At 40.5% G+C, this 15401-nt stretch overlaps 1 protein-coding gene across 8 annotated transcripts in view; it reads left to right on the top strand.

The window, feature by feature from the left end:
* WDFY3 (WD repeat and FYVE domain containing 3) overlaps positions 1 to 15401 on the top strand; it is a 339686-nt gene that overhangs the window by 165921 nt on the left and 158364 nt on the right. For all 8 annotated transcript variants that reach the window (XM_077275801.1, XM_077275800.1, XM_077275807.1 and 5 more), the window contains 4 exons: positions 1250 to 1442; positions 2780 to 2966; positions 10491 to 10657; positions 13875 to 14342. In XM_077275801.1, coding sequence (XP_077131916.1) covers positions 1250 to 1442; positions 2780 to 2966; positions 10491 to 10657; positions 13875 to 14342 — 1015 coding nt within the window. The remainder of the gene's footprint in view (positions 1 to 1249; positions 1443 to 2779; positions 2967 to 10490; positions 10658 to 13874; positions 14343 to 15401) is intronic.

Here is a 15401-nt window from a genome sequence, read left to right as displayed (position 1 = left end):
CGCCTGCCTCCTGTGATCTGCTGTTCCACCTCTGCCGCTCCCCCTTGATCTTCTGGGACGCTCACTCGAGTGAGTATAAGCCGAGAGAGGGCATTTTCAGCACAAAAAAAGTGCTGAAAAACTCGGCTTATACTCCAGTATATTCGGTAAATAATGTGTGTCCGTAAAGTCATGGTGCACTTTTGACCAGTCACTGGAAAGCAACAAAAAAAAAAACGATAGAAATGTGAAATCTGCTCCAAATAAAAGAAAAACTCTCCCAGTTTCATACCTATTCAGTACAGTTCGATGTGGCCTCCATTTGTTGCCCTACACACATCCAAACGATAGTGAAGTTCTTGCCACACACGAGTAAGGACGTCTGGTGTAACAGAGTGAATAACTTCTGTGATTCTCTGTTTTATGGAAGGTCGCTTCATCGCTAAACACAATCTTCTGCAAAAATCTTGCATCATTGTCGATTTCATGAAGCATATCTGTAGCAAACGCGCATTGCTTGGGTCTATCCGCCGGTTTGATAGCGTGCAGCAGCCGCAATTTGCACCCCGTAAAACAGAGACATTTCTTTAACACCTTATGAACTGTAGTCTTGTTTAGGTGTAATTGTTGAGTGCACGCACAGATTTTTTAGGGCTCCTTAGGTAGCTATCCTGTATAGCCTCTAGAGACTCGGCACTGACTGATGGCCTACCAGAATGTGGTTTCTCCACCAAACTGCACATTTCCTTCAACTGCTTATCCCACCGAGTAATGTTATACCTATGTGGTGGCGCTTCTTTATAAACACGCCGATATTCACGTAGCACTTTGGTCACGGATTCGAATTTAGCGAGCCACAGAACACACTGAACTTTCCTCTGTACCGTCCACATCTCGACTGGCATGGAAAACTGCACAGCTGGCATAAGCTTGTGGTTGCATGATGTCACAGACCTGGCAGTGTATTAATCAGAGTTCATTTTATCAGGGGTTATAGGAGCTCTGCAACAGCTTAAATGAGTTTGTGTTGTTTGATTGGTTCTTGTTATCCCTCACCATGAACAGGTCTGATATGATTGGGCCAGAGAAAAGGCACCAAAATCTAAACTATAAATAGATCCTGTGACTGGTCAAAAGTGCACCATGACTTTACCAACACACTGTATATTTATAAAGGTGCTATTGGGTCCAGTAGTATTTTATTGTAAAACTGTACCTGTATTGTGTACTTTTTTCTCTTGGACTTATCATTTGTTCTTCTCTTTTACAGATTTTAGTGAAGTTGTGTTGCTATGTATCTCCAGCAGAAGAGCTAGCGCAAAAAGATGACCTTCAGCTCCTCTTCAGCGCAATAACATCCTGGTGCCCCCCCTACAACCTTCCATGGAGAAAAAGTGCTGGTGAAGTCTTGATGACTATTTCTCGACATGGACTTAGCTTAAATGTAGTGAAATATATACATGGTAAGTAACCCTATCCTCTATGTTATGATGTACACTACCTCAAGGAAGTGACATAACTTCTTTTATTTAAGTGGCTGATTATTCCCATAAATGTAAGCAGTATTGGGTTTTTTTCATCATTAAAATATGCCATTTTCTAGAAAGCATTATCTTGTAACCCATGCAGTGAAACTGAATGTTGTCACTTCATTATCCTTAGTAAGCTTAGAGTTAAGGTCCATTTACACTGCATCATTATCGTGGACGAACGTTCCTAGAAAGGCTGGTATAACGATAATCGTTCAGTCTATAAACAGGCTGCCAATCACCTGACAGTCATTCGTCGAGAGTAATAACCTTTGGGTTTGTCCTGAGGATCATCATTCTTGGCAGCGTATCATCTGGTGCAAACAGGACTTTCGCTGGTGAGAACAATGGCATCCTATGCATATACGATTTTTTTTTTTTTTTCAGTGCACATCTGATGCCGGGTCTGCCTGTTTAAACAGGTTGTTAAACAATTGCCGACCAGCAAACATGTTGGCAGTCGTTTGACACTGTACATTGTTGTGAAGTGTGTATACACACCACACGCACGCGTGCGCGCACACACACACACACACACACACACACACACACACACGCACACACGCACACACGCTGTCTCCCCATTGACATGTTTTTTTTCTTCTATTAAATGATAATTTTTTAATGTTGTGTTCTTTAAATAAATGAACTGCACTGTATAAAAAAAAAAAACCAAACCTCATGAATATTTACACTTAATCTTGTGGTGTTTTTTTTTTTTTCCCATTTCTTTTTGTTGTTTTGCCGTTGTCCATGTCTTTGTATAAACTTGGTCATTGTGTAAGAATAGATCTATAATCTTTGTGATCTAATGTCAGACATTACTTGCTATACGGTGTCTTATGAATATTATTGATCTGTGTAATCTAAATATTCCTTGCATTTAGTCCATATTACTTGTAAGTTAGTACTAAATGAAAAAGTGAACTCGGATACCAACTGCAACCATTGAGGATTCAGCCCTGTCGTCATCAAATTGGAAGATTTTTCTGTGATTCCTTATTGAAGCTGTTTATATTCAGGGTAGCTAAGAAACTGAGATTTTCATCTGCCGGCATATCCGCCAGTTTCACCAATTCCTTTGTCTTGACTCTTCCTTACTGGAGGGAATGAGTCATCCCTCTGAGGAAAACATGGTCAGCGAGCCCAGAGCATCCAGCTATGCAGGAGAAGAAATGACACGCTTCATTTATTGTGTCACTTTTTAGAATAGGTGCTACATGTCTATTTTAGACCTCAATGCTGAATTTACGTCACCTGTCTCCTCACAGAGAAAGAATGCCTGGCCACGTGTGTCCAAAACATGCAGCAGTCAAATGATCTGTCCCCGCTGGAAATTGTGGAGATGTTTGCAGGGCTCTCCTGCTTTCTGAAAGACTCCAGTGATGTATCTCAGACACTGCTGGATGACTTCCGAATATGCCAAGGATACGTCTTCCTCTCTGACCTCCTACTGAGGTAACCCTGTCAACAACACAACTACATACCGTAATTATGCATGTGCACCTCTCTGTCATGACCATATGGAGGTTATTGAATTTCACACAGTGTACATTATGTTGTTGTTGTTTTTTGTGTTTTTTATTTTATGATTCCCCCCCCAGAATATAAAGTTTACCTGTCTCCAGACAATGTTCGGTAGCGGCTTTGTTCACTGCTGATTAAAAGTTTTGCAAATCCTAACATTGATGTCATATCCTATGTACACACTGTATATGTGAATCACTGTAGGACTGCTAGGGTGCGAGTGCTGGATCCACCACTGATTATGAGATCCATGAGTTTTTCTCTAAAGGATCTGCTACTAACCAGCCATTGTTCGGAGAATTGCAACATGACCCGAAATGATGTATGTAATCGCAGCGCGTGATACAGCGAGCAGCACCATCTAACAGAATCGGTGCTGCCAGCCATCCTGTCCATATGTCAGTATCACCAATAAAGCAGTTTTGCTCTGTGTGATCCTAAAGTTTATCCAGCCTTATCCTTTTGCAAACACCCAGCATGGGAGGAGAGGAGTGACATCACACACGTGAGCAGAACCCGCCCACTTTTACTGCAGTCGTAATGCGAGCTTGCAGTACACTTGGTTTTCATGGCAAATTTCACGAGCTGTATTATTTTGAGCTAGAGATGGACATTGACAGGTATCATCGACCAAAGCCAGTGTGAAAAACAACACATGTAACTAATCTAGTGGCTATCAGTTTGAGGAATTAGTTTAGGTCTTATGGGATTGTGTCCTAAGAAGATGACTTACTATTTAAAACTGTTAAATTTTTCTAAACATTTTTAAAGATTTTCTTTTTTTAATTTTTCAATCTTTCCAAAAAAATTTTGGGAAATCTTACAGTTTTCACTTTAGCCAATGAACATATTTTCTTTTTATATACCGATTAATTTTTTTTCAGTAGTCATCTCATACTCGCAGGCATAATTACAATGTGTTATTATTATTATTATTTATTGTTATAGCGCCATTTATTCCATGGCGCTTTACATGTGAGTATAAATTATAACACATCTGTATAGATAACACTAGGTCCACCATTCACAAAAGCTGATGCCACAACTCGCCACATCCTCCACCTCCCAGGTCAATGACCCCTGCACAGGTCACAGAGCATGCCTAGGAAACTGCCCATAGAAGTCAATGAACATCTCCAGACTACAGGTTGCTTTAAAAGTTTTATCTCTGAGCGTTGTTAAATGCTAATGCCCAGATGAAAATAAAATAATGTAATTTAAAGTGCAAAAAGAATAAACTTAATGATTTCCTATAATTAAAGCATTTGCACAGACAATGAAAAAAAAGTTAAAAAAAAAGCACCATGCACATTTCTCAAATGCCAACACTTCGCTGATCTCTGTACTTACTACTTTTTGGTAAGTTATATATATTTTTTTCTTCTACTGGAAATGGCAAGCACAGATCTTGAAATTCGTATAGGATACTGGTGGAAGTCATATGTACAGGTGATTGTCATTTTTGGTGAAGATGCCTTTTAATAAGGTAAATTGCCTGACTCAATTTACAGTAGTTTATGTTCTAATACTTCCTTTTTCCATTACTAAAAAAAAAAAACCATAAGCTGAGTGATGATATAATGACCTGGTGGCCATTATTTAGTAAGTAATTGGTAGCAATCTTCTGATTTCAGTTGGAAAGACCTAATCCCCTTTCCTACAGCTGTTGATCCAAATGTCCCCAGGTTTTACTGCACTGATAATGTCGGTGCACACAGGACGCTGCTTCCTCCAATTGTCCCCAATGTTCTCTTTATCTGAACACTGCGGTAACCAGATTGCAGCAGCAATTATACTCTGACAAAAGCCGCTTATCGCAGAGGTGCCTGATGCTTCACACTCTGAAACACAAGCTCGGTGAACGAGCGGACATATATATAGAAAGTTCAAAGAAGCAGAAACCAAAGCACAAGCATCACTCTGCTATTACCAATAATATCTAGTGGAAGATAGACGTTTCTCAGCGTGGCTGGCAGCTCCTTACGTGCGCTGACTGTAACTCGTACTCTTATGTTCTTGAGCTGTGAAGACAATACCGTTTCAGAGATAGAAGCCATTCTTCATGACAAACCTGGTCTTAAACTGATGTCAATCAGCCTGAGGAGTCTACGAAAGCTTGAATATCTTAAATCCTGACAGAAAATAAAAATAAGAATGAGGTAAGGGTTGTAGCTATAGGCAAAAGAGGCTAGGTGCCTTTTGAGCTCCAAAAGATTCTTCTGTCATATAAATGGCACCAGTATCAAATATGGCACGTCACATTTTAGGTTCACATTAAGCTGTGAAAGGGCTCCTGTTGCCATGGAGATGCAGTCCAATCTTCAGGTACCATGGTATAGAGGAGCAGATAGATATATAGTTGTGTAAGAAAGAGTTCAGAATAACCATTTGTTTTAATCAGTTAAACCTCTGCTTTTTCTGGAATTATCGGTCCAGTCCAACCGCTCACTGGACTGAAAATCCCAGAAAGAGCAGAGGATTAAATGATAAAAACTAAGGTTATTCTGAATATTTTCTCCCAAAACCTATATATCAATCTGCTACCCTCCACCTGTTGTAGAACATGGTGCCTGCAGGTTGGACTGCTTTTTCATGGTAGCTGGTTACCTTTAACAGCTCAAGAACTTCAATGTTTTCCTATGGATACTATATTTGTGTCCTTTATTTCATTTTCATTGACTTTACATTCCTCTATCAAATGAAAATAATATATGGCGTATTTATATTGGAAAATATATTTTTACAATGGTGCCTGAACGTTGATGAACCATTGAGAATGTTCAATTTTTTCTATTTTGCATAAATTTGACCTAAAACTACATCATATTTTAAGGTGAACCAAATTAAACAAAATAGAAAGCAAACTTACTAGATGGACGACAGTAAGAATAATTACTGAGCAACCACAACTAAATTAAGCTAACCATAATTCTTTGCAGTAAAAAAACTGTAGTAGCAATTGTAGTTTCAGAATTTTAGTGGAAAATTCTTGTAGTACTTCTAAGTGCCTGCAGAATCTGACACTAATTCCGATTGTATTTTAATAAAAAATACTGTAGTAGAAGCGAATTACTACTTTTTTTTCTTTTACTGTGGATTACATGGATCCTAATCTAGCTCAATCAACTAATGTAAACTATTATTTTTATTTGACTCCTTTTTTTTTTTTTTTCAAATTTACTATCTGACACTAATTTTGATTACATTTTGGAAAAAAATACTCTAGTAGACGCTGATTACTACAGTTTATTTTTACTGTGCCCAATCTATCCCTATCAACTAATCTAAATTTGTTTTCATTTGACTCTATTTCTTACACTTTTTTAAAAAAAGACAACGATCAAAAGCCAACCGGATGCCAATCAGTGATGTGCATCACTGATCAGCGCTCAACGGCTGCAGGACACATGCACGGAGGTGGTGCAAAAGGGGAAAAAAAAATAAACAGGGAAAAAAGTCCTAAGCCAAATGTGAGCATGGATGTTGATCATTGATGTACATCCCTGATCGGCTCTTGGTGTCTTCAGGGTGCACTCATGGAGTTGGTGCAAAGGTAGGCAGAGAAAAAATGGACAGGGGGGGAAAAAAAGCCCTGTCCAAAAGTGAGCACATATGCCGATTAGTGATGTGCATCACTGATGAACACCTGGTTACTGCAGAATGCACACACAGGCGTGGTGCAAAAGGAAAAGAAAACTGCCAGAAATTGAGCTATCAAGTACTGATCAGCACTTGGTGGCATGTGGTGTTGGGAAGAGGTTAGGTATAGGGGAGGGGAATAGTTCTTTTTTTTTTTTTTTTTCTTCAGGTCTTCAGTCAGCAACAGAATTGGTGACGCAGGCTATAGTAACCTGTAGCATCACAAGGTGCAGCAGAACAACACAGTGACCACTCTGCACACATCTCCAAGCTAGAATGAGGCGGTGCAAAACAGTCACTGTGAAGTCCAGCTGCGTTCCTGCTCACTGTCAATGTCCGATCACTCCAATGTGTACTTGGGCTGCTGAGGCTGTGGTCAGCCTATGATTGCTGCTGTTACAGAACTGGTCATAGCTGGACTTCAACGTTTCAGGCAGTTTCATTTTCCGAAATTTCGAAATTGCTGCGATTGGCTGTTCAGAATTGAACAGCCAATCACGTTGATTGTAGTTGTGGAGGGCAGTGAAACCCCCTGTGATGATGAGTCCTGGTGTCCTGCTGTCATAAACAGCAGACACCTTCCTCTGATCGCCATATCTGAAGACACGGTGACCGGAGGTCATGATGTTTCAGGAAACAACAAATGTATGTAAGCAGCAATGGTCAGACCCCAACCCTATTTTTTATATTGAAGTATCTAATGTACATGTGCAAAGGTCATTGTGAAGGGAGGGGGGGAGCAGGTTCAGCTGTGAAAGGATTGTTGGATTACCCCTGCTGTTAAAGAAACTGCTGTATTCTCTTCTCAACTTCCTGTCCTTTCAGGAAAAGTCCTAGTGGCCAGTGTGAAAATTGCAAAATAACTCTGCATATTATTATTAGTTAATTATTTTATTATTATTTATATATAGGTAATTATATTGTGAAAGAAAAACAAAAAAACTGAACCTGAAATTCATTCTTCAACTGGTGTCTCTACTGTCTTATTTACTTTTTCATTATTGCCCGACAAAGGACTTTTTTGAGAAACTCTGCTTCCTTTTTAGTATGTATTCGTGAAATAAGGGGTATGGGATTATTTCACATGGGCTCTTTCAACGTTGTACATTATTTAGAATTAGTGATGAGCGAATGTGTTAGGATAAGGCGTTATCAGAGGATGCTCATGTGATAACCGAGTATCTTCGGCGTGCGCGAAAAATGTCTGCGTTCCCGTGGCTGCGTGTCTTGTAGCCTCGGGGACTCGAACATAGCACGCTGAAGTCACTCAGCACACAAGCATGGTCGGATAACACCTTTTCCGAACACTTTTTTACTCATCACTATGTAGAATATGAATGTTTTGTTGGATTAACCTATAATATTAAATAGAATATTTTGTAAAAGTAGCAGGCACTTCAACTGTATGTAAAAGAAAAAAAAAACAAAACAAAACAAAAAAAAAACGCCATTTATGAATCTTCTTTTGAAACAATTTTGCAATTTTATTTACAGAGCCATGCGAAAGTATTTGGCTCCCTGGAACTTTTCAACCTTTTCCCACATATCATGCTTCAAACATAAAGATACCAAATGTACATTTTTGGTGAGGAATTATCAACAAGTGAAACACAATTGTGAGGTTGAACGAAATTTATTGGTTATTTTAAATTTTTGTGGAAATAAAAAAACTGAAAAGTGGGGCGTGCAATATTATTCGGCCCCTTTAGCTTAATACTTTGTAGCGCCATCTTTTGCTGCGATTACAGCTGCAAGTCGCTTGGGGTATGTCTATCAGTTCTGTACATCGAGAGACTGAAATTCTTGCCCACTTCTTCCTTGGCAAAAGCTCGAGCTCAGTGAGGTTTGATGGAGATCGTTTGTGAACAGCAGTTTTCAGCTCTTTCCACAGATTCTCGATTGGATTGAGGTCTGGACTCTGACTTGGCCATTCTAAGGGTTTGTGTCCATGGGCAGTATTACATCCGGAATAGCTGCGGATTGAATGCTGCGTAGAGCCGTAGCGTTCAATCCGCAGCGTCCAGATGTTACAGCATAGTGGAGGGGATTTTATGAAATCCCGTCTCCACTATGCGTGCGAACACGCACTCGGCGGCCCTGCGTTTCCGGACATGCGACGTGTCTTTTTTTAGAACACAGCATGTCCGTTTACCTTGCGGTGACACTACGTCGCCGCAAGGTAAAACATAGGGCCCTATGTACGGGGTGCGATGATTCCGGATGTGTTCATTGCACACATCCGGAATCACCGCATCTACAGAAGGGGGCGGCGCTTTGGGCGGAGCGAGTTTTCCGCTCCATCCAAAGCGCCGGCCATCCTGAACGTGGACACATACCCTTACACCTGGATATGTTTATTTGTGAACCATTCCATTGTAGATTTTGCTTTATTTTTGGGATCATTGTCTTGTTGGAAGACAAATCTCCGTCCCAGTCTCAGGTCTTTTGCAGAGTCCAACAGGTTTTCTTCAAGAATGGTCCTGTATTTGGCTCCATCCATCTTCCCATCAATTTTAACCATCTTCCTTGTCCCTGCTGAAGAAACTGAAGAAAAGCAGGCCCAAACCATGATGCTGCCACCACCATGTTTGACAGTGGGGATGGTGTGTTCAGGGTGATGAGCTGTTGTCTTTACCCCAAACATATCGTTGGGCATTGTTGCCAAAAAGTTCGATTTTGGTTTCATTTGACCAGAGCACCTTCTTCCACATGTTTGGTGTGTCCCCAGGTGGTTTGTTGCAAACTTTAAATGACACTTTTTATGGATATCTTTGTGAAATGGCTTTCTTCTTGCCACTCTTCCCTAAAGACCAGATTTGTGCAGTGTACGACTGATTGTTATCCTATGGACAGACTGTCCCACCTCAGCTGTAGATCTCTGCAGTTCATCCAGAGTGATCATGGGCCTCTTGGCTGCATCTCTGATCAGTCTTCTCCTTGTTTGAGATGAAAGTTTAGAGGGAAGGCCGGGTCTTGGTAGATTTGCAGTGGTACAATACTCCTTCCATTTCAATATGATCACTTGCACAGTGCTCCTTGGGATGTTTAAAGTTTTTGAAATAATTTTGTATCCAAATCCGGCTTTAAACTTCTGCACAACAGTATCACGGACCTGCCTGCTGTGTTCCTTGGTCTTCATGATGGTCTCTGAGGTTCAAACAGAACCCTGAGACTATCACAGAGCAGGTGCATTTATATGGAGACTGATTACACACAGATGGATTATATTTATCATCATTAGGCATTTAGGACAACACTGGATCATTCAGAGATCCACAATGAACTTCTGGAGTGAGTTTGCTGCACTGAAAGTAAAGGGGCCGAATAATATTGCACGCCCCACTTTTCAGTTTTTGAATTTCCACAATAATTTAAAATAACCAATAAATTTTGTTCAACTTCACAATTGTGTTCCACTTGTTGTTGATTCTTCACCAAAAATTTACATTTGGTATCTTTATGTTTGAAGCATGAAATGTGGGAAAAAGTTGAAAAGTTCCAGGGAGCCGAATACTTTCGCAAGGCACTGTATATGATCAAACACTTTGAATTTGTATTTAAAATAAAATGAAGCTATGAAAGGATTTTAGTTCAAAATGGCCGATCTTTTGTGTACTGTGTAGAACATATTGTAAATGTTAGGTGCAGACACTTTAACATATTTTTGTGTAGACTGAAAAGTGTGTCTATAAAACTGTATGCGTGTTCCCCCCAGCACCATATGTCTTTTTAGCTAAGAAATCGTATTGTAGCCTATATTTAGGTGCAATTAAATGCATGCTGCATGAAGGAAATGTAATGCTGTCTTTCCTGTAGGCTAGAACAAGCTAAAGAGAACGAATCCAAAGATGCACTGAAGGACTTGGTTAACCTAATTACTTCTCTAACAACATACGGTGTCAATGAACTGAAACCAGCCGGTTTAACCACAGGGGCACCTTTTTTGTTGCCAGGCTTTGCTGTCCCGCAGCCTGCCGGAAAAGGTAGGAAACTGAATTTCCATGTGTTTGTTTTTGCCAAAACGCCTTGTATATGTTATTTATTTAGCTTCTGTGAGCTACGTAGTTACATTGTGCAGAGATGGGATGGGATTGATGGGAGAAAATCACATAATAATATAGTGTTAGCCTATATTATCTGCATGTTAAACTCCTCTTTCCAATCTTAAGAACCGTGAATGGTTACCTTGTGTGCTTTTTAGGTCCTTTTTGCTATTTATGCTGTTAGCTAAACCTCCTGCTGCTTCTTAATGAAAAGGTATATAACCTTGTCAAATAGCAATCAGGTGTACTTCTCGGCACAGTGTTCTTCCTGAAGACCGTATAATGAAGTAATTTATCTCCCCCTGTATTTGGCAATGGGCGACTCTCATGAGGTTAGGGGGCATGGAAGCATATTTGTGCATATATAAATGGTGTTTTCTTACAAAAAGTTTAAGTATTGTTCAAGCCTTTTTTAATAAATGTATGCTCATCATTGGGGCCTAAGGTAAGATCTATGGTCTAGTCCAGTTGTCCTCAACATTTCTTACCTTGGGAGCCACATTCAGGCCTGAGAGATGGTGACATCCAGTGCGCACACCATTGTGTCACCCAGAGCCCTGATTACCGGTATAACAGCCAAAGCTGATTACCGGTATAACAGCCAAAGCTTTCCCACAGAAAGCGCCTGGTGCCACCCTCCGTTATAGGTAATGTGTGTACATACAGGGGTGCCCACTTCACCCTTATTCGGAATTCTTGTACTCCCACCAAACTATCGCATTCAGCTTCATCACCACTCTAACTAGTAGCATCATTCTATGAAGGACAACTTACCAAGGTCATAATCTGAAGACCTTCCCTTCATAGCTGGTTATTACACTTTGTGCTAATGCACCAAGTTGGCAGCCACATATCATGGGTCTGCGAGCCACAGGGTGGGGGACCCTTGATCTAGTCATTTGAGCTCACATTCTACGATCTATGCAAGGTGTACTAAGCAATGTTGGTTGCACAACATTAAGTCTCATAATAACAATAATTAATAATAATAATAATAACAAATAGCAGCAGGTCACAGACAGGTTGCGGCTTGTATTTTGTGGACTTTTGTTGACTCTTGCCCCACTATGTTGCATGCATTGACAATCAATAAATGCACCGTCACAGTCCAACATTGCAATGTTTCACAGCTAACGTTCGGTATAATGGCACAGCAACCCAAATATCTTTTCTTTTTTTTTTTCTCATTAAAACAAATTCTGCAAATCCAAGATGGGTGGCGAAGTTTATTTATGATAGGTTTTTATTTATTTTTCTGTTTGTGTATTGTCTTGCCTTTAATTTACTGATCTTCTCAGTCACAAATACCAAAGGAATAGCGTCATCTCCCTTTAGGCTATGCGCACACGTTCAGGAAAGTGTGCAGAATTTTCCTGAACAAAACCGGACTTTTTGTGCAGGAAATCCGCATGCGTTTTTTTCGCGTTTTTATTGCGGTATTTTGCGTAGTTTTTCTTTGCAGATTTTTTGCGTTTTTTTTCCGGAGCTTCCCAGTGCAATAAATAGCGGCAAAAACTCGAAAAATCCGCAAAATTAATGAACATGCTGTGTTTTTTACCGCGATGCGTTTTTTTCGCGGAAAAAAAACGCAGCATGTGCACAAAAATGGCGGAATGCATTAAAAATGACGGGATGCTTATGTATGCTTTTTTTAGCATTTTTTTCCGGCCGAAAAAAGCTCGAAAAATCCTGAACATGTGCACATAGCTTTACGATTATCGCCAATTTGCTTTCCCTGCACCCAGGTAAATTTTGATCAAGGAAATTGTGGGCAATTGGATATTTTTCCTACAGGCAAAAAAGTAGTATTTTTCCTGCCCGACAGCTATTTAGCTGGACTTGTAATATATAAATGGTTGTAATTCGCCAAAATGGGAGAATACCGCTTGTGCACAGTCCTGTGATCACCGGACTAGTTCAAGACCACTGTCCATACCACTGGGCAGTGGGAGCACACTTCATAGATGTGTAACTGACATCCCGGAGTGTGCGAGGAGAGCAGGGAGTTGGAGAAGAGGGGCGGCTACTCCCGACTCCCTGCTCTCCATGCACACGCTAGGATGTAAGTTATACTACAGTGGGCATATTGCATTGATTGACAGAGGTCTTGGACTAGTTGGGTGGCTGCAAGCAGGAGGGCAATTAAACTTAATTTTTAAATACGTACATTTTAGTGTTTAGGACTAATACAGGCAACATTAAAGAGAGTATTAGAAAGCTAATAATGCTCTCCTAATATCTTCTAGGGATAAATCCTGATGGAGTTCCCTTTTAAATGCAGAGAAAAAAGATATTGGTATATAACATTAGTGTAAAATATGACACACCTGGTATCATACCCTCAAAGAGGCACTGTTTGAGGGTTAATTTATATCTGTAATATTGCCACTCTTAATGTCATGTTGTAGCCAATGAAGGTGATCATAACGCATGGCAGCTGTGAGGAACCATTCCGCTGAAGGCTGGGAGCCCCCTGTGGTGTAGGTTGATAACAAGTAGTATAACTGAGGACTAGCCAATGTTGAGACAACTAGTATAACTGAGGACTAGCCAATGTTGAGACAACTAGTATAACTGAGGACTAGCCAATGTTGACAACTAGTATAACTGAGGACTAGCCAATGTTGACAACTAGTGTAACTGAGGACTAGCCAATGTTGAGGCAACTAGTATAACTGAGGACTAGCCAATGTTGAGACAACTAGTATAACTGAGGACTAGCCAATGTTGAGACAACTAGTATAACTGAGGACTAGCCAATGTTGAGACAACTAGTATAACTGAGGACTAGCCAATGTTGAGGCAACTAGTATAACTGAGGACTAGCCAATGTTGAGGCAACTAATATAACTGAGGACTAGCCAATGTTGAGACAACTAGTATAACTGAGGACTAGCCAATGTTGAGGCAACTAGTATAACTGAGGACTAGCCAATGTTGAGAAGGCCTCTTCTGCACTCTGTACTATGCCCATATTTTGGTCTATTTCGTAAACCAAAAGAGTGAGTCCTTTTTTATTTACTATGGAGAACCATGCAATGTCAATTTCATAAAGAATAGAGGAGAATGATCATAAACAGCCTGGTCTATTGGAGAGTGTTATGCATGACCATGTTTCATTTAAGATAACAATTTACAATATTTTGTCTATTTTCAGGTCTAAGTGTGAGGAACATTCAGGCCTTTTCAGTCCTCCAGAATGCATTTCTTAAAGCAAAGACCTGCTACCTTGCACAGATCATCCTGGATGCCATCACCAATATTTACATGTCCGACAATGCCAATTACTTCATTTTGGAATCCCAGCACACTCTATCCCAGTTTGCCGAGAAGATTACCAAACTGCCCGATGTCCAAGTGAAATACTTTGAAATGCTGGAGTTTGTCGTTTTCAGCTTGAACTATATCCCTTGCAAGGAGCTGATAAGTGTCAGCATCCTTTTAAAGTCTAGCACCTCTTATTCTTGTAGCATTATTGCTACCAAAACGCTTTTAAAATTTATTCGGCACCACCACATATTTAAAGATGTCTTCAAAGAGGTGGGACTTTTAGAAGTAATGGTCAACCTTTTGCACAAGTATGCTGCTGTATTGAAAGACCCCGCTCAAGCATATATTGAACAAGGTAGAGACATAATTCTTTGCTTTATTTTATTACTGTGGAAGTGGTATTACAAAACAATGTTTTACCGTACCTTTAGATATGTGTTACTAATATATGGTTAGACCTACTCGAGTCAGTTCTGGAGAATTTATGTGCATGGAGTCATATCTTGTGCAGTATCTGTATTGTGGGACTGTTTCACATACAAGTTGGGGGTCCCCTCTTTTTTTTCTTCTCCTCCACAATGATGTATACTATTTAGAACAAATACACTAATATACTGCTCGACTCAACCCATGAAATTTATCATTGATGACGTCTAACTTTTTGAAAGGTTTTGCATAGATGCCTATGGCCACAAAAATTGTCCCATTGGCTCCAGGAGTGGTCTCAGTGGCTCATAGAGTCTCTAAAATCTTGTATTTCTGTGTGCTTTGCATCTGATAAATTAAAGAAACCTTCACAGGAGACTGAAGTTTCAGCATTTCAGGAGATTTTGAAGGTTTATATTGAGGTTTAAAAGGGTTGGGCTATGAATAAAGGCCCCGTCTCACATAGCGAGATCGCTAGCGATATCGCTGCTGAGTCACAAGTTTTGTGACGCAACAGCGACCTCAGTAGCGATCTCGCTATGTGTGACACGTACCAGCGATCAGGCCCCTGCTGCGAGATCGCTGGTCGTGTCAGAATGGCCTGGACCTTTTTTTGGTCGTTGAGGTCCCGCTGACATCGCTGAATCGGTGTGTGTGACACCGATCCAGCGATGTCTTCACTGGTAACCAGGGTAAACATCGGGTTACTAAGCGCAGGGCCGCGCTTAGTAACCAGATGTTTACCCTGGTTACCAGCGTAAATGAAAAAAAAAAAAAAAACAGTACATACTCACCATCTGTTGCCCGTCAGGTCCCTTGGCGTCTGCTTCCTGCTCTGACTGAGCCGCCGTACACTGAGAGCACAGCAGTGACGTCACCGCTGCGCTCTGCTCTCACTGTACGGCGGCTCAGTCAGGGCAGGAAGCAGACGCCAAGGGACCTGACGGGCAACAGATGGTGAGTATGTACTGTTTGTTTTTTTTACATT

Source organism: Ranitomeya variabilis, chromosome 1 (genome assembly GCF_051348905.1).
Source record: "Ranitomeya variabilis isolate aRanVar5 chromosome 1, aRanVar5.hap1, whole genome shotgun sequence".
Taxonomy (NCBI): domain Eukaryota; kingdom Metazoa; phylum Chordata; class Amphibia; order Anura; family Dendrobatidae; genus Ranitomeya; species Ranitomeya variabilis.
This window is presented reverse-complemented; position numbering and strand designations above follow the sequence as displayed.